Source organism: Acromyrmex echinatior, chromosome 7, assembly GCF_024713525.1.
Source record: "Acromyrmex echinatior isolate Ae372 chromosome 7, ASM2471352v2, whole genome shotgun sequence".
Lineage (NCBI taxonomy): Eukaryota > Metazoa > Arthropoda > Insecta > Hymenoptera > Formicidae > Acromyrmex > Acromyrmex echinatior.
The window spans coordinates 8,586,212-8,609,652 of record NC_141858.1 but is presented as its reverse complement, the minus strand read 5'-3'; the positions used below and the strand labels follow the sequence as shown (position 1 = coordinate 8,609,652).

Here is a 23,441-nt window from a genome sequence, read left to right as displayed (position 1 = left end):
TTATATTATTATTAATATAATAAATAATTTTTTATTTGATTTTAAAAAATAATGTTTAAATTAAAGAAATTTTTTTCTTTAACTGTATAGCAAAGCAACATTTCTTTAAATCAAAGCAAACCTTTCTTTGGATGTAATTCTTAATTAGAACTATTTAATGTTTAATTTTTATAAGTATCGATTTATACGGCAGTGTTTAAATAGTTGATATAATATTTGTGGACACCATATTTGTGTGCCAAAAAAGTCGGAACACGCAATCGATTAAAAATTTTTCGCGAAGCTGAATAAGAAATTTAAATCAATTATTTAGATACTCAAATGCTAGAATGAGATACTTGAAGTGCCTCTAGTTTCACTTGTAGTAATAAATTGTTAAGTATATGTAAAGTAGGAATCATCATTGGATAATCCTATCTACATTTTGACAATCGCTCTTTCTGTCATTCGGTTTTTTATGAAGATTTTCTCCATTTTGTGGAACAACGCGAGAGACGATCAACTTAACGTCGTCACGCACGCTCTCGTTATCTTCGAACAAGAGAACGAAAAAGAAAACGAATCGGGCGGGTCGTAACCTCAAAAATTTCACAACGACTCGCGATTCACATCTTCTACGACATTTACTCCACAATGATTTCACGCAATATTTTGGAGCAGCTTTATCGAGAGAATTTATTTCTATTGATACATTTTATTTAAAATTCTCTTTGCTTATCTTAGACTTCTTTTTTATATCTTGAAAAAAAGTTGCGAACTTTGGAAGTAGAAAATAACAAAAAGAGAAAGTGTTGTTAAATATAATTTAATGATTTCCAATTTACTGAACAAAATTTCGGTAAAGAATTTTCTTGTCGAAAATTTTAATATCGCTATTCGCATGAATTTATGAAGTGAATTTAAGAATTTATTATAGCATGTCATATTTTCAATTTTGATTTTTCTTTATAAAACATCCGGAATCTTTTTTATTTTCATAAGGAATTGTAGAACTATGAAAAGTGTTACTATAAGAACTGTCATTATTTTGTTTATATTTAGAATATCGTGTTAACTTTATAAATCCTAGGTATTCACGTGCGGTTTATCCACGACATGATCGCTGAATGGATTAAAACTGGGTTATCGAGCGTGTCGTTCCATCGATCAGTCTAGTATAGCGATCAACTTTGCGAACACGAGCTAAAAATCGATAACAACTCTGATTACCATCCGCTCGTTAGCTCGTTGTTCATTCGAGTTCTCAAGGATTTCAACGAGATGATTAAATGGGAAGATGAATATTAAAACCTTCTATATTCTTTTAGAAATTAGATATTTCGATCGTTCTACAATTATTAAAAATCTACATGAAAAGAACGATTTTGCTGTAAGATCTAAACTTTTGCTGAATACAGATTTGAAAATAATTTCGTTGTATTATTAAAATAATTTTGTTGAAAACTCAAAATTACGAGCATGCTGCAAAAAATGTTCTATTCTGCAATCAGTTTCCAACTGAATTTTTAAAAAATCTATCCAACAAAATTTTTAGATCTTTTACGAAAATAATTCTTTCCGTGATATAAAATAAGTTGTATATTATCTTTTATGTAGATTAACTTAAAAAAAAATAGACGATTATTATATTAGTTTCTACAGTTAAAAGTCTTATTATTTACCTAAAGATTTATAAACATTTTCTTGCACACAATCTTAAAAAGTTTTTAGTAAATCAATTTTATATTTAAGGAAAAAAATTAATTTTCTGTACGATTTTTTATGTACATAGAACATTGAAAAGTGATTGCAAAATTATTCTCTTTGACCCTGTTTTAACATATGTTGGGACGTAGATAATTTTTGAACGATTTATAATAATTTGCTTTCAAAACATTTCCTGAGAGTAGTTCATGAATATCACGCGAAAGTATCATGCGAAAAGTAACAGACGAGAGTAAGATACTTTTTATCGAAACTGTGATAATAAAATATTACAGATTGCTTTGTCGTTGATCCATGTCGATCTCTTGTAACATGAATTTACCACGAGGTTTTTGAATGTCCATGAGAACAGTAATGTGCGCAAACATAACAGGATTACGATTCTGCGAAATCTGACCGAAAATAAGATCTTAGGAATTATTTTTAAATAAAACTGATGCGATGAATTATAATTATAAGTTTTTATACATTATAATTATAATTTTTTTCTTAAATTTTTAACGATTGCACTATATGTTCATTAAGTTTCTAGTTATAAACATACATAAAATTCAATCTCTTTGTATTTAATTCTTAAGCATTATAATTTGTATACATCTTGCTATATTATTTGAGAAATAATCTTGATAAAAATGTATGTTGTTTTCCTAAATATCCATCCATTTTCTGTCTATTATTATATATTCTCATTAGTTATAACAATAATGTGTAGGAAAGAATTTTGATAAGAATTTAATCTCTAGCAAAGCTCTAGCGTAGTTCTAAAGCAATTCCTGGAAAAAATATATGAAATTTGTCCAGTTATTTCTACTATTAATAAAATATTATTTAAATTATATTATATATCTAATTATATAATATTAATAAATTATTTTTAATTAACTCTTAGTACACACCTTAGTTTTTGTACTCTTACTACACAATGGTTTTTTCGTGTCCTAGATTAATTTTCATCACTTTTATAAGTATATCAAAATTATTAAGCAATTTTTACGTATATTTTAACATCTTTAGAAAGTAAAGTTGTATATTTATAATAAATTATTATATACAATTGTTGTATATATATATATATATATATATATAAAATATATATATAAAGAAAAGAGAAATGTGCAAAACATGAATGTGTGTATTAAAGGTTATTATTAGTTAAAATACTGCATAGTTCATTTATTATTCTATTTTTGTTGAATAAATGTTTACAATTATATCTTTTGTGAGCAGTAACTGCAGGTAAAATGTTAACTTGGGCTCTTAAATAATTTTATTTCTTACAAGTAATTCTACTTTTGTGTCACTCGCCGATTTTATTGAAACTCAGTAGATTTGTAGAGTAGTCAAAAATATAGAACATGTATTTTTTTATATTGATAAAAGTAATTACTTCATTGAACTTAAGTTCCAGTTAGAGCTATATTTTTGAGTTTTAGAGATATGACAAAAGGTTTTCATATTACTGAAAGAAAATTCAATATTGGAATTACAGAAATCAATGTTCTAAGTTCAATAAATTAATTATTGATTTATAAATACAAGGATCATTTTTACTCTTAAAATTGGATTTTTGCCGATATAAAAAAGTACGTATCTAATATTTTTGATTACTCTACAAATCTATTGAGTTTCAATAAAATCACCGAGTGATACAAAGGGTTACTTGTTAGTCACTAAACAGAGTTAATATAATTGTCTAATAACTGCATGAAATTTCGAATCAAAAAATTTTGAAAAAATGCATAAAATTTCTACCATTGGAGAAATCTTTATTTTTTTTTTATAACAACGTATTATTTTTCTCGATTTTGGTTTCCTTTAAGAATATATTTTATTTTGTTTATGAACCTTGTGTTTTTCCATTAATTTTCAAATTGATAAGCAAAATTGTTTCTTATCAATATTAACCATAAAGTCAAGAGAAAAGATTGAAGACATGAAATTTTTTTATCCATCTAGATTTTTTTCCTTTATTTTCAAGAAAATCGTATTTAAAAACTAGAAATAAATTAATGAATGCATTTGTACGGCACAAGGTACTAGATATCTACAATTAATCTACAATTAATTATTTTTTCGCCGAAGATCACCGAGTTTTGCGACTCAGAATTCGCGAAGCAGCCTAGGAGCCTCGTAAAACCGGATTGCAAATTAACGATCTAGCGAGACCGTAAGTTTCGTCCCGGCATAATACGATGTCACAACACTCAGTCGGTGTTTGTAAGCTTCCGGTGACGGCACTTCAAACATTGCAAGCACCAAGCCAAAAGTCTTTTAGCCTACTCCTGTTTGCTTTCATCTCTCTCTTTCTCTTTCTCTCTTTCTCTTTTCTTCCTCCGAAGGAACTTCTTTATTATCACCGCAATTACACTCTGGTTTGTCCCGCTGCGATTACCGTGATTCATTTATTTCCGTCCATAGAATTCCAAATTTTACTACACGAATGATTATGTTTTAGAAAATATTTTAGGAAATATGACGTGAATTTACTTCGTCGATGCATCCTTTATTGAAAATTTACAGTATCCACGCTGTACGAGTCTTTTCGAGAATCTCATTCCGTAGAATAACTGATCTATTCGATAAACCGAATCTTTCTTAGCGATGTATACTTAAGTTATTTTTGATATTTTTAATCGGTGCGCAATAATAGCCTTCATTATTGATTTATATTTATGGCTTTTAATTATAATAGTTTATTTATCCTATTATAAAAATGATAATGATTTTCCATCCTTAATAATAGAGAGAGAAACATAGCTTTTAAATTTTTATTTTTATAATTCTTCGATATTTGTGTAATCTGTATATTAACTTTACAATCAATATGGCATCTATATATATCTAACAATTAATTATTTATTGTATTATATTAAATCAAAATAATCTTAATTCCCTGAATAATACCGAAATATAAAACCAACGTTTTATACATAATTGAATGTTATGCAAGGGTTATTTCCAGGATATATTGATGTATTCGTTGATGAGAAGCTATACCTTACTTGCAAAAATATTTGATTTATATATCTTTCACATTTCTATTTATATATTGACTGTACATAATATAACATCTATACAATAATTATTCATTATACACATAATGTGAAATCAAAATAATCTCAATCCTCTGAATAATATTGAAATGTATGTAATACGAACAGTTTTGTTCATTAAAAAGACATAGAAAGAACAAAAGGATACATTAATTTAATGACGATTTCAGGAGCTGCAGCAGGGAAATGGCAATCTGGGCTCCGCAGGACTCAGCAGTATGCAGGACTCTCCTCATTCTCTGAAGATCAAACAGGAGCCATTTCAGCTGTCTCCGCCGTCACCCCTGCCGCCTCTTCATCAAGGTACATCTTCTTCATTATTTCTGTTACATCCTTGTAGTCCCCACAAACTTTACTATATCTAAACATCGTAATGAGTCAAGGGAAAAAATCAGTTTTATTTATCAGGGAGTCTGTTTTTTTATATCCGAATTAGTATACACTTTCGGAACTTAAATGAAATAGATATATGTTTGATATTTAGCGAAAAAGAAAGTTCTAGTGAAGAAATAAAAAAGACCTAAAAATTCTTCCGTTATCGGCGATTATGCGCATTACAAACAAAATATGATCGATCAATAAAGATGTTCTCTTATCAATTTTTTATTTTTCGCATGTCTAAATTAATTTCAATTAACTTGAGATCGATTGAATAAGAGAAATAAAGTAAGTAGCAATCTAATCCGGATAAATTCCCGAATTGATTCGGCCTCGACGGAAAGAAGCCGAGCGGGTTGTTGCTAAAGGCCACGTTCTAATAATACAAAACTGTAGTCGAGAACATTCGTCGTCGCGAGGGAGGGTCTCTCCGCGAGAGATGACTTTCCCGAGAGAAGAAAGAAGGAGAAGAGAGAGAGAGAGGGAGTGAGAGAGAGAGAGAGAGAGAGAGGAGAGAGAGAGAGAGAATGATATACGCGGGCAGCCTGTGGCGCGCGAGAGGAAAGCCCCGATCTTTCCGCGCGGCGTTTAGTCACACATTCTCGCATCTCTGCACGATTACGGTCTCTCCTTCACCGACGAAATTGTCGTCGACGTCGCTCGCCTAATTCCACGGAACATAGAAATATCCCGCAATTTATCTCACGGTGACGAAACGCTTATGATTAATGCTCAGCAGCGACATTGATGATTTACCGGTATTCCGTGCTGCGTTAACAATATTATGTGTCTTCGCCGTTTTAATAAATAATAAAAAAAATACGATTAAGGAAATAAAAATTAATATGAGTAGATCTATAAATTGTGTCGACTTTCCTAAAAGAATTGAAATATTTATGTTCTAACGAATTAAATAACAAATGAAATCATAATGCCAATATGCTGGGAGTCAATACTGATCGTATGCGTGTGTTTATTGACTAAAAGAATAATTAAAATAAAAAATGAATGTTTTTTTTCTTTTGGATTCTCTTCAGTACCGACTTAATTATTATACATATCAAAATTGACTATAGACTTATACATTTAATATTAAATATTTGAAGGTGGCTCAAAAATACAAAATATAAATAATAGGGAGCATATAGCCACAACATAAATGTTAAAACGAAAATCATATATTAAAAATTATCATATAAAAACGTAGATGTTTCGATCAAGATTTGACCATCAGTACATCAAGATGAGAAATAAAGATACAAATAAAGAAATATAAAAAATTAATTAATTAAGCAAAAATCGCTAGTCAAAAAGATGGTAAAACAGTATCAAGATGACAAATAGAAAAAATACATAAAATTAAAACAATGATCGCTAATCAATAAGATGATAAAAGAATTTTCCAATAGCTTATGGTATGAGTTAATCGAGTAAGATGAAGTCCAGAAAATGAAATTAACCAAAAATTTTAACACTTCTGACGAATAATCTGTTCCGTTTATGATTCCTTTTTAAAGGAAGAAAAGAGCGATAAAATATCGTGTGAAAATATGGAATTTTTAGATTCTATTTAAAATTAAAAGAAAAGAAAGCGCTATTTAAGAATTTAAATTTTAAACAATTATTCATGAAAATCATTATAAATTCACATTAACACTCGCTTACCACGTGTTTTTTGACGCAAGTCCTTACAAATGTAATTCGGAGTAAGTAACACAATTTGAAAAAACAGAACAATTTGAACAAATGATAAGAATCACTGACAAAAATTTTAGAAGGCCATAGCTCGCGACAGTATTTATATATTGAAAGGAAAGGAGAGGGAATGATAGTGGAGAGGGTAAATCTGTATGTGGGTGGAGGGGCTTTTTTCTATGATTGGTAGATTTCAGAAAAGCATTCGGTGTCATTCTGTTTAAATCTTTTTCTTATCATTTGATATGTATCATCTCGGAGACCATCCTTTTATAATAAGATTGTTCTGAATCAAGAATGCTAGTATTATTCCAATCAATCGTATGATCGTGATCAAGTTTGTAACGAGAGATAACAGACAAAGAATTTGTAGATTTTTTTGAAATCATTTATATGTGTTCTTTTAAACGTGTCTTTAGTTTCCTTTTTGTCTGTCCAACATACAAATAATTGCAATCATGACAATTAATTTTATAAATGACATTTGAGTGTTCTTCTTTTTGAATTTTGTTTTTGTCTATTTTGATGAAATTATTCATACAATTCATTGGTTTGTAAGCTATATTGAAGTCGAATTTTTTTGTAATAAATTTTTCAGATATTTTATTGAAATAAGTAAAGAATGTATTAAAATACTTTTTAACAATTCTGGAGAAATTTGAGTTGGCAATATCTTTGTGTTCTTTGATATTTTCAAAATAGCGATAATAGAGTGGAATATGTATGGTTAGTGTTTTAAATATGCTATATTCCAAATCTTGTATTACCACATCCGCTAGAATTGCAGAGAGAGGAGATTCCATGGGCAGACCGAATATTTGTTCGTAAATTTCATCATTAAATTAAAAAAAAATACTTTAGAATAATTGAAATAGCTATTTTAAACTCGTGGAGTAAGTTAATGTTTTTTTTATTAAATTAAGTTGAAATTAATGACTTATAAAATTAATAAAATTAAGTTAAAAGTTGAAGGAATAAAAAATTAACCTAATAAAAGTTGAGTTAAGATTGAATTAATTTAAGTTTAAAAAAAAAGTTAATTTAAAAAAAATTGTTTTTGAGATAAGAATGTCCTAATTTTGCTTAAAGTGAAATTACTTTAAATAACTCTTATAATATAGATTATTAAATTTAATTTTTTTATTCACATATAAGTTACTATACAGAATTATATCACATATAAGTTATATACAGAGTGTCCCGTAAATTTTTGCTTTTGTATAAATAGAGCGGATTAAATTAAGTCAAAGTCCTCTACCATTTTGCAATTTTCACGATAACTAACAAGATATCAATTACTAAAAATTACCGAATATCTTCAATAATTTTTTACTCTTAAACCTTGCGAGAGAGAAGAGTATATATATTTGTATTATTACTGTTTCTTTAACCTTTATCTAATTTTCTTTAACTTCCGAAACGATTGTTCACGCATGTTTACGACTACATTGATTAGATATTTGTTTAAAAACATATACGTAAAAATTTAGAAAATGGATGGATGTGTAGCACTATTTTACAACAATTCTTCATTTAATGCCCAATTTTTTTATGTCTAGATAACTTTATTTAAAAGACACCTCCATTGTCAATGGAAATATCTCCTGGATAAGATTATCCGCAATTTATCTGAAGTGAAGAAATTGAGCAAGGCTCATTTCTTTTATTTATGTTGCTGAAGTATAATGTTTATGACACCTAAAATTAATATGATTCAAATATAAGCGGTAATTGATAAAACCTAGCGAGAATAAAAACTGGCTACTGTATGGTATGACTCTTATTATAGAGTCTCTAATAAAATCATTGAATTTGTTAAAAATTAATTCTCTGAATGTTTAAAATTTTATTGAAAAAAATATTAGCATTAAGAGAGATAGAAAAACTTTTAATTTAAAAAAGTTAATAAATTAAAGAGTTTAGAAGTAACTAAATTAAGTTAAAAGTTAAGTGTATTTAAAATTAGCTAAGTTAAGTTAAAAGTTATTAATTTTTTAACTTTTTTTTTAACTTTTAACATTTTACTAGTTAATACTTAACCCTGGTTATAAGTTTATACTAGAATTGATATTAAATGTTTACATCTATAGTTAATTTTGACATATATAATAATTATTAAGTCCATATTAAAAGAAGACTTAAAAGGAAGGATCGAACATTTTCTTTTTATTTCAATCATATTCTTAATCAATAAATTTTGTACACACATATACTCATGGTAATGACATTATCATTACATGTATTCTCCTAAAAAGATTTACATACTTCCGAATTTTTCCGCACTTTCGAGAAATTTTCCGAACATATCGAGGTCGCGAGGACAATGCGATCTCGATTAGCAAGATCTTTCGGAATTGAAAGATTCATTATCGTTGCTAGATACGGCATTCTTCTCATTCTTCATTCTCGGGATATCGAGACGGGTTTCTCGTCGACAGTTTCTCTGTCGCTCGACGGTGGTCGACAATATCGTCGGTATACGATTGCCCGGGGCTCATCTTTCTACGCGCGATCGTCGAGTCGGTCGGTCGGCAAGGAACATTTACGGAGAGGATATTAGACAGAGAAAGAGAAAGAGGAAGAGGGAGAGCACGATAAGCGCAGCTCCGTCGTTGGGGCTCATATTACGGACTTTATTATTCGCTAATCGCTGAATGTCTGGATAGATAGATAGACCAAGATACGGCCTCGCCGACATGGCTCCTGCTCGCTCAATTAATCCCGTCGGTCTCTTACTCACAGGGGTGAAACCTAAGACTATCGATGTCCTCTGTGTTACGCAGATATACGCCGGGAAGATAATCGCTAATAGTTTCGAGCCTTTGAGATAAAGCTTATCAAAGACTCGCAACAAATATTTATTCGAAGGGCGATATGCAAAGAGTAAAGGACTTTTGCATGTAATTTTCTCATATTATAAACTAATAATTGAGGAGATGGGCGGAATAAAAACACAATTCTACTTGCCCTTTTTCTGGCAATTATATAGTTTTTTCATGTAATATTGATTGTAATAGAAAAGTATTGTAATATATAACTTTTTAAAAACATTACATAAATTCGTTTGATATTGTACCCATTTGTGTATGTAATAAAAAAAGTAGCAAGTTATTTTAATTTTTATTAATATCAAGATTCTGTAATTAGGCCTTTATTCCGCTTATCCCCTCAATTGATGGACAATGTTGATGTTAGTTACGTTTGTTACTGTGGTAATATTAAATATAATACTTGGCGGTATTATATTTAACGTTTATATCAAATTTAGTACACTAGATATTAAAACTAATATAAATTTCAATAGCTTCCAATCATCAAAGTTAGTATTTTATACTTTATTAAATAGTAAAAAATTATTTAATAATAATTATAATATTAATAGAATAGTATTGAAGTTTAAAGAGTAAACTGATGATGAAATACAGAAATTTATAAAGCGATATGATGTTTCTATAATCAAAAAGTGTGAATTCGCTAATATTGTTCGTTGATTGTAGATTCAATTTTCTAATACTTGTATTGAATTTATTTTAGATAAATAATTTCTATGTACTGTAATACTATGCAGTAAATAAACTACGGCATAGTTCATTTTCGATGCCAACTATATAATTTTAGTTGTGTTTATAGAGCTATAAATAAATTATTATTACTAATATTATAGAGTAATTATTATAAAAATTGAATTTTCAACCATAGCTATTTTTCCAATTATAGTAAAAATACTAAACACTTTTAAAGAAACCAGCTTTTGGATACATAAAGACAGAAACAACAGCAAATAAACTAGCATTAATTTGTTTATATAATTTTAACTTATAATGTTCATGTTATTTATATAACAAATACTTTTCTTAAGTATAAAATATTTGTATTGAGAAGGATCCAAATTGGCAATCGAAACGTCTACAATTTATGTGTAATGAATAAATTAATTACACATGACTAACTAGTGTTGGCTCTGATAGGCAGCTTTATACTTTGATTTATTCTTCAGAACCTTTACTATTCATTGCTATTTATTCTAAACACTTTTCTTTCAGTGCAAAATTTTCATTTCTAACGAATGAAAAAAGAAAAACCTGCTGCAATAAAAGTATTAAACACGTACGCTAGTCTGTAGTATGAAGAATTATCTTTATCCATATTTACATATTGTTTACGTTTCTATTAGCTTAATATCGCTCGATTATATCACTTAACGTTATGCAAAAATACGACATTTGAAGGATTGCAAGTCGCCTTGAAATTCGCCTAATGAGGGCAGCGATTACTAACTGCCGATGAGGCAGTTAGAAGAAGAGAATTGCAGCAAGGATGCCTCGCCAGGCGGTCCAGAACGGATGCTGAAACAGGAGGGAGGATGCGCGGTAGCAACGAGACATCACGTGTTTAAATCCACATCGCGTGAATCGGGGTGTTTAGAGGGCTCGCGTGTAAGAGTTATGGTCGCTAATCCGGGAAGGCTGCGCGTGCTTCTCAAGGCGAGAAGAGCCCCGACGTATCGTTCAACGACGACAACTCCTTCACGTAGAAGTCTGTGCTATTCACATTTAGATCGGCACTCGGTCAAAAGAAGTATCGGCAATTATCTTGTTCTAACCCTTGTTTTGTATCTAATTTATCATGGAACAGATTAATTTTTTTCAAAATATCAAAATAATTATGTAGGATGCTTGAACTGGTTGTTAGGAAGGGGGGGGAGGAGGGTTTAAATCTCCCTGCACGTCCATAATTACTGATTTTGACATTAGTTCTAGAAGGTTGAAGAGAAAGACAGCATTTCAATTTTCCGGGTTGCTTCTACTGATCAATAGATAACTCATGAATTTCAGGAAGAATTAAAGATGAACCGGGCTTGAAATGTAGAGGGATTGTCTATCGGACATTTGTGCCAATTTTATAAAATAAAAGTCATGTATGACGCGCGACCGGCGCCAAGAGGTCACGGCTCATGTTCTACATCGTTATAGAGTTCGCGCGCGTCTCTTCTATTTGCCGCTTAACGATTATATTATACGGCGCAAGTTTATCGAGGCAATAAAGACCGCACGATAAAATCGTACGAAATAGCTGACACGTCTAATTATAGGATAACTGATTATCGCTTAAATGCTGATCTAATTACTATTGCGTCGCCGACTATATGCTGCAGCCTGGTTGTATTATGGTCTATTGTACGATTGGAGAAATCTAGATGTCCGATTTCAGCAAATCATTCTTTTTTTCGCAATATTTTTGCGCACGAAACAATTTTATGCTTGACATGCTTGATATGCTTGATTTTAAATTTCAAAAAGTTTTGTTTTTGAACGATAGAATATATTTATATTTCCTCGCATTATAATTGTTAAATTATTTTTTTTACTTATTTCATACGTTAATCTGACACGTTTAACTTATTGAAACTTTGTTAATGTATTTAACAAAATTATTAATATCAAGTATAACATATGATTAATATTTAATATATACTCGTAAAAGAAGAAGTTCCCCAAGTCCTCTTAAATTTTCGCATATATCACAAAGCTATTAACAAGCTAAGGCCCAGTTTCAGAACTCACGGTTAACTCTTAACCGAAGTTCAACTTATTTCTCATCTTTCTCCAATTCTATAATTGGAAAGAGATAATGAATAAGTTGAACCTTAAGAGTTAACCATGAGTTGTGAAATTGGGCCTAAATGCTTTTTCAAATTTCATAGGTGCAACATTATTTTTAATTATTTTGCAATCTTCTGATATAATCTGATCATAATCTGGATTAATGTAATAGCTCTCTTTTTCCTTAGGTACATAAAAGTGCGATAAATTTTTTTAATAAAGTCAGGAGCGATGACCTTGTTTATTTACTTTGAAATAGGGTCATGAATACAATTATCGAATGTTGCATCAAAGCGTAGTAAACAATGGCGATCATTAATTTTGCGATAAGGGTTATTACACATATTGTATATTTCATATTGTGTATTTTGCGGCGTTATAAAAGTTAATAAACATCGCTAAAGTTTCGTGACGTAAAGTTACATAATGTATTTCGACAGAAAATAATGACTATCACATACGGAAAATAATTAAATATTCTCGTAAGAAGTTAAAAAAAATAAGTTTAAGATTACAGATTTTTAGAAAAAGATGATTACGTTAATTGCCATATAAATAGTGATATAAAAGACTCAATACAAAGATTCGATGTGGTGATGATAATGTATAGAAATTTACTGGAAATATATATGTATATCGTAATTAAAAATAAAATGATAAATAATTATTGGACACAAAAAGTAAAATTATTATTTTTCTCTTTCATGTTTAAAGAAAATTCGCTCTGTAGATAAATTTTAGCGTTTAATATTTTGATTAAAAGTTAAATATATTTGTTATCATTGCAGAAACCAAAATTAAAGCGAAATGGACAGGCATTCCTAAATGAATATATTCATGCCTGTTCATTTTGCTTTAATTTTGGTTCTTGAAATGATTTCATTACAAGGTAATTTGGTGCGGTCGCGTGTAATAAAGTACCTACACGAACTCCAACCAACAATGCGCATCGATGACAATCGTTATGGAGATCTTATACGGTTAATAATATTGTCAGTACTAATAAATAATGGCATTTACATTATTGATCATGTGATTGATATTGATAGATTGCTGTAGATTATTGACAGTGATTGGGTTTCTTAATTCTCGAGTATCGGTATTCTCTGTCACATCCCCTACTGCAAGTAATACTGATGTTCAAGAATCAAGAAATTCGGATCACCATCAATAATATTGTTAATACTTGATATTGATAGAATTATTTAATTGTGTAAAGTATGTAAAACTTATTCTACAATTGCGTAAGCATAATTGTAAGTTGTTGTAGTCGTAAAAATTGATTAATCATAGTCGAATACTCTCTTCATATTCTCTTTATATTTTGTTCATATAAGTATTATTAATCAATTCTTACAACCCAAGGAATATCTAAAAATCAAAAAAATCAAAATGACTTTATTTCGATTCTTAATATCAATTAAATTTTGTAACTAACAATCATTATTTTGACTTTCATGACGTCAAAATAAAGTCATTTCGATTTTCTTTCGACTTGGTGTGTTCCTTGGAAACTTATTCTTTTGCAGAATATTGCAAAATAGGTTTTATGTACATAAAACTGAAATATACATATATTGTCAATAATATTAATCAGATAAAATTGTAAAAATATTAATGCATACTGTCAATGTATTTCACTGATTCAATGTTACTATCTAGATTAATAATCACATAAAGTTGGCATTGAGAATGACGTAAACAAGTAAAGAAAAAATATAGTGACGTGCGGAGATAAAATTGGTCCATCAAAGCCAACGAACCGTAAAAACGGATTTCCTCATCGAAAAGTAACGCTACTTTAGTTAGGTAATCAACTCGACTTCGTTCATTCGTGTTTTCACGTTCTTACTCGCTATTGACGTTTGCGTCGCGCCACGAGGGAACTTCCCCGATTAATCAATGCCGGGCGATGGCGGGCATGACGCCTGTGCAAAACAGGCCGCTCGCGTTTCATATTTACTATCGCAAAACACGATAGCGATGATAATGACGCATCGTAATCGCCGTCGTTTTTGAAAAAATCGCATGGAGAAAAAAAATTTCCAAAGGAAGCAAATTTCGCGAGATATCTTATGACACTGTCCTTCTACCCACGTTACCTATTCGTGTCGAAAATCTTCATTGTATCTCACTGAAATTAATTAATCGTGATAGTGAATCAGTCACGTCGTTGAATTGCAAGCCGCTGGCTTGGCTGGGCCGTGATTGATACGAGTTTACATAAGCGAGTGGTTCCGCGTTTCTGACAAATTTCGGATATCGTGATTTTGAAATCCAATGACATCGTTTCGATTGTCTTATGAGAAAAGGCGGCAAAAAGTTAAATAATGAATTTTTTAAGTCGATAGTCGTAACAGCACGTCTGCGACAAACGTAGACAATAACGTAATAATAATAAAAAATATCAAATATCACGTCTATGATGATAAAATTGAAGCGCAGTCGTGATAATCTTAATGTTTATAATCTAAATACTAGAAAACTCTCTTAAAGTTTTAGAATGAATATCACTCTACAAAGTGAAATGTCACTCTTAAAGATTGAAAATTGATCCATTCTTATTTTGGCTCAATTTTTTACTCCAAAGAATTTAGAGAAAAGCGAAGAAAAGATAATCCAAAATAATTAAAAGAAATAGAAGGGTTATATCAAAGAGAGAGAAAGACTGACCAAAATGAGATAAAAGATAATACAGTATTTTATCCAGAATTTAATAAACTCATCAGAATTAAAGAAGGCATACACAAATAAAACTTGATAGTTAAGATTACTCATTATCTTCTTTTTCTTTTTTTAATGTACCTCGCTTATTAGAACATAATTAATTGGGTGGATCAGGAAGTGAAAAATTTCGAAATCTTATCGGTGTTTATGTACGTGGTTCATTGTGAAAAACATATGTATGATTGTGCGTACCGTTGGCGTATGCTCTTCTCTTTACGTCATGACAACGACGACGCCGACGTCGACGTCTAAGGTCGAGATACCAGACGACGATTGGCTCACGCGGAAGATATCGCGAGATAAACTGTCGCTAAAGTGATCTCTTGACCCGGCGGCTTGGAGAACCTCTCTGTCTTTTATCCTCGTACGAGGCCCCTGCGTCTTCCCTCGCAATAGCTTCTTATCTTGACCGATACATTACACGCGATTAACATTTGCAAACTTCTAACAATAGATTTTCCTTCTTTCTTTCCTTCGTATCTTGCGAAAAAGATTAAAATACTATCCGTCGGAATATCAATTTTATAACGTTTTTCAAAATCTAGAGATTTTACATAACTATACATAATAATAGCTTTGTGAAAGTATTGCGAGGATCTGACAAAAGTTTATGACAATTAAATATTATCTAAATTATATTATATTATTAACGAATTATATTATAATTTATTGTCTCATTTCGTCTATTTATTCGATCAATATTACTCTTTTAGGAATTCTGTATTAGATCTTGTATAATATGTAAAAGACAGTAGAGAATATATAGAGGAAAGCCCCCTATGATAGAGATAAGCGCCTAATATGAGATAGCCTATTATGAGTTTTTGTTGAACTAATAAACGCTATCTATTAGTTCCACCATGAATTTGTTGCTCTTGAATTGAAAACTATTTAGTAGAAAATTCATTATTAGATCATACCTGTAGTCATAAAACAAGATTTTATAATTTGGATATCTTCAAATTTGAGATGAGCCTTTAAACTTTGTTTATTATTTAATAAAAAATAAATATTTGGCAATAAATTCTTCATGTAGTGATATAGTAAGGTCGTACTAATAGAAAAATACGGAATATGTTGAATTGTTTAATTATAGCATTAGATTTGATGATCGTAAAATCATAAGATGTGGAAATCGTAATATGAGATACCCATATTTCTATAAATATGGAATAATCTATGCTCCTATGTTATAGTGAAAACCGTTCCTAAAGTATAAATGTTATTGTACAATAATAAAAAAGACAATTGAAATAAATGTCGAGTGCCTATTTCTGCGATGTTTGATTCCAATTACCTGCAGACGAATTCTAGGTATAATCTATCGCATGCTCATTTTTCGCGCATGTAAGCTGTGTTTGTTTGTATTTTAGAAATATTAAATAAAGTTTCTTTTTTAATTGCAATATACTAATATATTAATATACTTTTACTGTCGATTTCTTGGGGCATCTCATATTAGGAGCACAATTTTTTGACTTTCCGATTTGCTTATTTTTTACATTTCTTTAATTTAAAAAAAAATGGAATTTGAATTAAATTTTACATAATATTATCTTAAAGCTTGTTAAATTTTCTTTAAAATGACTTATCATTTTTTTAAATTCTGCCTATAGACTTCTAACATTTATCTAAAATGAACTCGGTACCTTATAATAGGGGTCTTTTCTCTATATTTAATACGTCTTTTTTTTTAAATCAAATAAAATTTAAATTTACCAGTTTTGCAATTTTGTTCGAAGTATTCACAGCTTTTTCGAGATTATATTCTTAAAAAATGATGTTACAATTATAAAATATAATTAATCTAATACGATTAATGTTTCTAATGCAGATTAACTTTAACCCAACTTATTGTTACAGTGTTATATTTTGAAGCAAGGAATACAATGAAATAATGAATCATAACAAATGAATCATAACAAATTTTACTAAAGGAAATGCTGTGAGATTTTAAAAATAAAACCCCTCCCCCTCTTTCTTTCTCTTTCTCTCTCTCTCTCTCTCTCTCTCTCTCTCTCTCTCTCTCTCTCTAAAGGTTAAAAGCGTATAGAAATAAGTACAGAAAAAGAATAGAAGATAGAAAGGTAGCTGCCGCGATGAAATATCAAATTTCTATCGCGAACCAAGAATTACCGCGAAGCTCTCGAGTTTGGTTGACCTCACTCTCATCATCTCGTGCATCTTCTCTCCGTCTCTCATCAAGCATTTTTCTTTGTACGAAGCGATATGAAATGCAATATTGAAATTAGTTATGTAATTTTAATCCGTAAGCTTTTTTGGTATATATCTGGCTTTCTTTTTTCAATGCTTTTCCAATAATGCTTCTTTCATTACTTTTTTATTGATAAAGATCTGGTATTTTAATTAAATAAAATTGTTTATAATATATTCATTTTTAATTCTTCGTGGGTACACTAAATTTTTTTACCTAAATTCTTCAATTATTCCTTCGAAAAATCTAGAATAATTCAGGATTACTTTTTAACATTTAAGTTACGTTGCCAAATAGTTATTTAACTTAAATGTTGAATACAAATTTTTTAATACAAATTGAAATTTGTGCTAAGAAATGTAAGAGTGAAATTTCACTTGGGTAAAAAAAAGTGCAGGTAAGAAGCACCTAAGAAGAATTAAAAAAGTTATAAACAATAAAATTAGATGGATATGTCGTACGTCATGTGTTGTTCCCGCAAATGAAGCAATTAATACCAAAGTAACAAAGTTTTGTAGAAATGTGTGCTCCCGTTCATTTTGCTTTTTTTGATAGATAGGTAACGATTTTGTTTCGTATAATTTTGTTCACGATAAAGAGTAAAAGAGTTTAGACATCTATTTATGGCAGCTCTGATAATGAGCGTATTACATTTTCAGCACGTTCCTACTCTAATTGCACATCGATACGTGGTCACGTGTCTTTCCCCTTTGTTCCCCTCTGTGCCCTCGCCACTTGATCCCGTCGAATTACTTGGACGCAGAATTATCCATTATCCATGATATTCTAAACGCGCGCGTGCATCGCTTAATTGAAGCCAGTTAAGAGATTAAATTATATGGGTCAAATTAACAAAAATATATAAAAATTTGCAAATGCATGTGTATTACGAATAAAACGCTGCATAATTTATCATATTAAAGATACAGATATCAGTTTGGTTATAATTATTTTTTTGTCATGAATAAATATTTAGACTTCGAAAATTGGCTCGTCGAAAAAGTTCCCTGAATCATTCATAACTTACAATCAATCCGCGGAAAGATCGGACGGTTTTTTTAATCTTTTTTCGCTAACACACACACACACACACACACACACATATATATATATATATACACACATGTTCCACGAGAATCCGAAGTAAATTAATTAATCAATGGCAATTTACAAAATGTTTATCCGACGGCGATAGTACGTTTCGAAAGAAGAAATAATCCGTTATCAGTTGCGAGAAATGTGCTCTCGCGCGTATGTGCGTGCAACACACGTACACTCATGCGGAAACATAACGCGTGCTGTATGTAATACACGCCGGGAGCTATGTACGTATGTATGTACGGGGAAGGAAAAGGAAGAAGAGAAAAAGAGCCATGATGCATGAGCAAGCAGGCACCGAGATCGCGATAACGTCACAAACTGTTCGCCAACACACCTGACTGCAACTGGAGATTAGCTACGCGACACCCGCCGGCACACATCTGTCCTCCTACCTCTTGCGAATCTTGTCCCGATGTAATTGCGCGCTAGGACTCTTTAGAAGATGAACAGATAACTATTTTACTTTTTTTTTTAACTAGTACAGTAGGATGATCGCGATTAAATTGATCGAAATCGAGAGAGACGTGGCAAAACTGCAATAGAAATTTTGGATGCAATATGTACCTAGATGTGACATAAAGGAAACAAGAATGCACTCTCCAAATTCTTTGGAGTGGAATTTCACTCTTGAAAGAGTGGTTTAATTTTAAATCTTTAAAAGTGAGATTTCACACTCTTCAGAATGATAATTCACTCTAAAAGAGAGCATTTAATCTTTAATCTCTATTGAATTCTATGAGATAATAAATATCTCTATTCACATTTGAAAGCGAAAGAAATGCAAAAAGATATAATATAAAAAATTAAAGCTATATTTAAATTAGTGTGATTAAATTTTTTTTTTTTTTTAATATAATGGATCTCTTGGTTTTAATAATTGTCTTTTTGTCGCACATCTAAAATTTGTTTTCAGGATTTGAAAACTTAATATTTACCGTATTTATCATACTTCAATATCTATTTATTAACATGTTACTAGTGCGAATACGAACTAATATCTGATGTATCTATTTCAAATTATTGGATTTTATTAAAAGATGGATTCATGGATACTGGAAAATCGTCGATAAAATTATTGAGTCTTTAATTGATGAACCTAGAAGAAAAAGATTCCGCCTGAAAGCGAGATTTACAGAAGCAAATCGCGAAGAGTTTCGCAATTCGGGTCGGAATGCAACGATCAGCTCGAAGTGGGGTCTCGTAATAAACATTACGCAAATCGGCCTTCGGAATTACAATTATTTGGAATACGAAAGTGCAATTGTGACTTTTCTCAATATCCTTCGTCGCGCTATTCTGCCGAGCTTGCAATTTTACAGAACGCGGAATGAGTTCACGGTTCTTGGAATGTGCGTCTCATGATTGCGATGAAGAAAGGACCTTGAGCCAAGTAACTTTGCAGATTATAACTCGTTAAATCTTTGTTATGCTGATTTAATTTACAAAGAGTCGATTCCATATCCGTCATTCGTGGCCGAGAAGATGATTAATGAATAACATTGTAGATTCTAATGAATTTATGCCGAATTTATTATCAATGAGTCGAAATCCGTGACTTCCGAAGCGCAAAGTCGTATCTCCACGTCTCTGATATGTTTGAAAATACCCCACAACAATGGACGAGGGCCCACGAAAGGATCATCCGTCTTCGAAGACGAGATGACTGTATCTCGTTGCTCGTTCTGTCACTCCTCGCGGTTCACCGAGTAGCGTGATGTCACGGCGTATTGTATTTCGCTTATCGGCGCCGGATGCCGATTCCTCGTTCAACCCAGCAGCATTTCAGGAATGCGAATGCCACGGTTTTCTACCAGCCAGTGACAACGGTCAGCGACAACGAAGACGACGACGACGACCTTCGCCCCGGAGATCGACTTTGCACCCCGGCTAATCGATATACCTTCTACGCGTTACGCCTCGTCTGTCGTTTCCGTTCTTTTCGCATCGCTCGGAGTATCATGTGAGCTTGTCGTCCTTTGGTAAACTTCCGGTGGATGAAATTTTGTTCCTTTGCCAATCCCGTGGAATACTATTAGAGTTGACCTTTCACGTATAATCATTTATTTAATAATAATAATAATATATTATTATATAATAATAATATTATATATATGTATGTGTAATAATATAATGTTATTAATTAATATAATCAAAACTTTTATTTTTAATAATAGAAGGAAAAAGTTGAAGAATTAAAAATTAATGCATTAACTTTCTATCAGGTTTCCCTCTTCTCCGTAAGGAGCAAACAAAAAAAGCATAATTTTATAACTTAATTACACTCAGAATGAAAGAAATTCAAAACGAGTTTCTTCCAGTAGATTCTATATTTAATTTCTGTATTTCCATATACTGGAAGTGCAGAAAGGAATAAAAGGAATAGTTAAAAAAGAGTATTAAAAAAACTAATGTGATTTTGAAGATTAAATGTCAATTAAAGATTATTCGATTGAAATTAAATATCGATTAAATGTTTCATGTTAAGTATGAATTCTGTTCATTTTAATACATTTATTCTGTTTAGCGCATTATGCGTATACATGAATTAAATGTACGATTTAAATGCATATTTAATTTGAGTTGATCAATCCACGTTTGATCTTACATTATCGGTGGCGTCGGATTTCTTGCATTAAAGTCGGTTCTTCTCCAAGCTCGATCGAGCGACCGATTATTATATACGAAGGTTGTTACACGTAGTATCCTTTTCTGATCGGAAACTCTCATGTACGTGTAATACAGTTTGTCGCAGCCATCAGATCATTGCGGATCGCTGTTATGACAATAGCCGAGCACGGTAGCGTATCCCTGTTTTCAAAACACCGCCTCTCATGTATACTAGGATGATCCTGGCTCTCGCTGCTGCAGGAAATTGTACACCCACGAGGGCAGCTATGGGTCTGAAAAGAGAGATGCTCGTCGCTACATTAAAATCCATATTTCTCTCTCTCTCTCTCTCTCTCTCTCTCTCTCTCTCTCTTCCTTCCCTCTCTTCCTCTTTCCCTTTGTTCTCTCAGGTCGGTCCTTCGAGCGATTTCTGAAATTTGTATTCGCTCACGGCGATAGAGAATACTCGTGTGTTTCGCGACGGAAAAGTCATATTTCCGGAAATACGGAAAAACTCGAGCTCGACATCGAGTCCGGAGATAAATCCGTGGGATATAATTTCATATTTAATATTATTACGTAATATTAAAAGATCCGCGACACGAGTGGCCATATCGAACTGGAGGGGAAAAGACTGCAAATGTAAAATTTAAAAGATTTTAATTTTTTTAATTTAAAAGATTTTTCATGGAAAAACATTTGCAAATAGTTATTCATTTCGAAACGTAATACTAAAAAGATGTCTGTATAATATTTAGAAAAATAAGAAATTATAATTTTAAGATGAATTTTAGTAATATGATTACAGCAGTATATATATATATATATATATATATATATATATATATCTTTCTCTCTCTCCTTTTATATTTGTAATACATTTTTATTAAATTTTAATGAATTTAATATGTACAACGAACAAAATATTATGTGGAGAAAAATATTTTATCAAGTCCTCAATTTTAGCACACTGGTTAACTGATAATCAACGTAAATCATTGATTCAATATTATCTTACTATTCACAATTTTAGTAAGAATAATAATTACATTCATATAACTTAAGGTACATTTAATAATTAAATAAATTAACGTATCATTTGCACGTATAAGTTTTTAATTTTTTCTATCACTGCGTTCTACAACATCTTTTTATTTGAATATCTGAAGATGGCTCGATTGTAGCTGAAATATATAATAAGAATTATATAGTTCAAATTTAATTACATTTTACATGTATTTTAGGTCTTGATTTATCTTTTTTTATGATTTTTATGATATTTTACTGACTCTTATATGATAATTGTATTTTGTTATTTGACATTATAATTAAACAAAAAAACCGCTTTTTTCAAACTGGAAAAAGCCGGAAAAATTTCGATTTTTTCCGAAAAATTGTTTTTCTTTATTGTTGTTTTTGCTATATAGATGACATAATACTTAACTTTTAATGTTCTTCATCAAATTAACGTGATGAAATTATGTGATCTTTATTAAAATTATTAAAATTTATTATTTTTATTAAAATTTTTATCTTTCTATTTTTATAGTAAAATCTAATCTAACCTTCCTTTAACGCATAGTAAAATAGACGATTGCGCAAGTGATTATTATGTTGTAGCATGATGTCTTTTGTAGCGTAATACAGAAATAATAGATCTTACATGCAGAAAAAAGATTAGCCAATGCAGCTAAAATATAACTGTGACAATTAAAATGTATTCTTATAAGGACAATTAATATCGTTGTTGCCAAAGCTCAATTTATTATCTGCTAAAATTTAGGTGCTGCAGCGAAAAATATTCTCTGCTAGAATAAAATGGTAATCGGCAGCGTCTTAGAGACAATTGTGAGTGAAATGTTCGGTTACGCGGCTAAAATAGTGAGGAATAGCTACCACTTACTTAGCTACTCATGTTAAGTAAGCTTTTAATTTTAACTTAATAAACTTGGACAGCAAATGTATTTTATCTTCAATGGCCAACTTTTAGCAATAATAGCAAATTTAAGTTTGAACCAGCAACTGATATTTAGATATCTTACAAAGTTCTTTTTTTGTGTGTATAATTATTTATAAGGGCGTTGCCCTTAAAATTTTTGTACTTAAAACGAAATAGATATATATATTCGAGCGTTGAAAAGAAAAGAAAGCGAAGATATGGAGTGAGGAGAATATCGGCGCGATTAAAAATGAACGTATATTTATAAAGATGCAGTCATTAACTCTTGAAATTGCGAGTAAGGATAAATTTTTAAAAAATTTTGTAATTCTTTTTATTCTAAAGACTTTATGTGATTCGTTTTAATTTGCTCGTTGGTGCAGTAAAATATGTTTTGTATGTTTTATACATGTTTGATA

At 30.5% G+C, this 23,441-nt stretch overlaps 1 protein-coding gene across 2 annotated transcripts in view; it reads left to right on the top strand.

The window, feature by feature from the left end:
- The window catches only part of LOC105151752 (uncharacterized), a 41,609-nt gene that overhangs the window by 8,772 nt on the left and 9,396 nt on the right, over positions 1-23,441 (top strand). For both annotated transcript variants that reach the window (XM_011065635.2, XM_011065637.2), the window contains exon 3: positions 4,928-5,060. In XM_011065635.2, the coding sequence (XP_011063937.2) occupies positions 4,928-5,060 (133 nt within the window). The remainder of the gene's footprint in view (positions 1-4,927; positions 5,061-23,441) is intronic.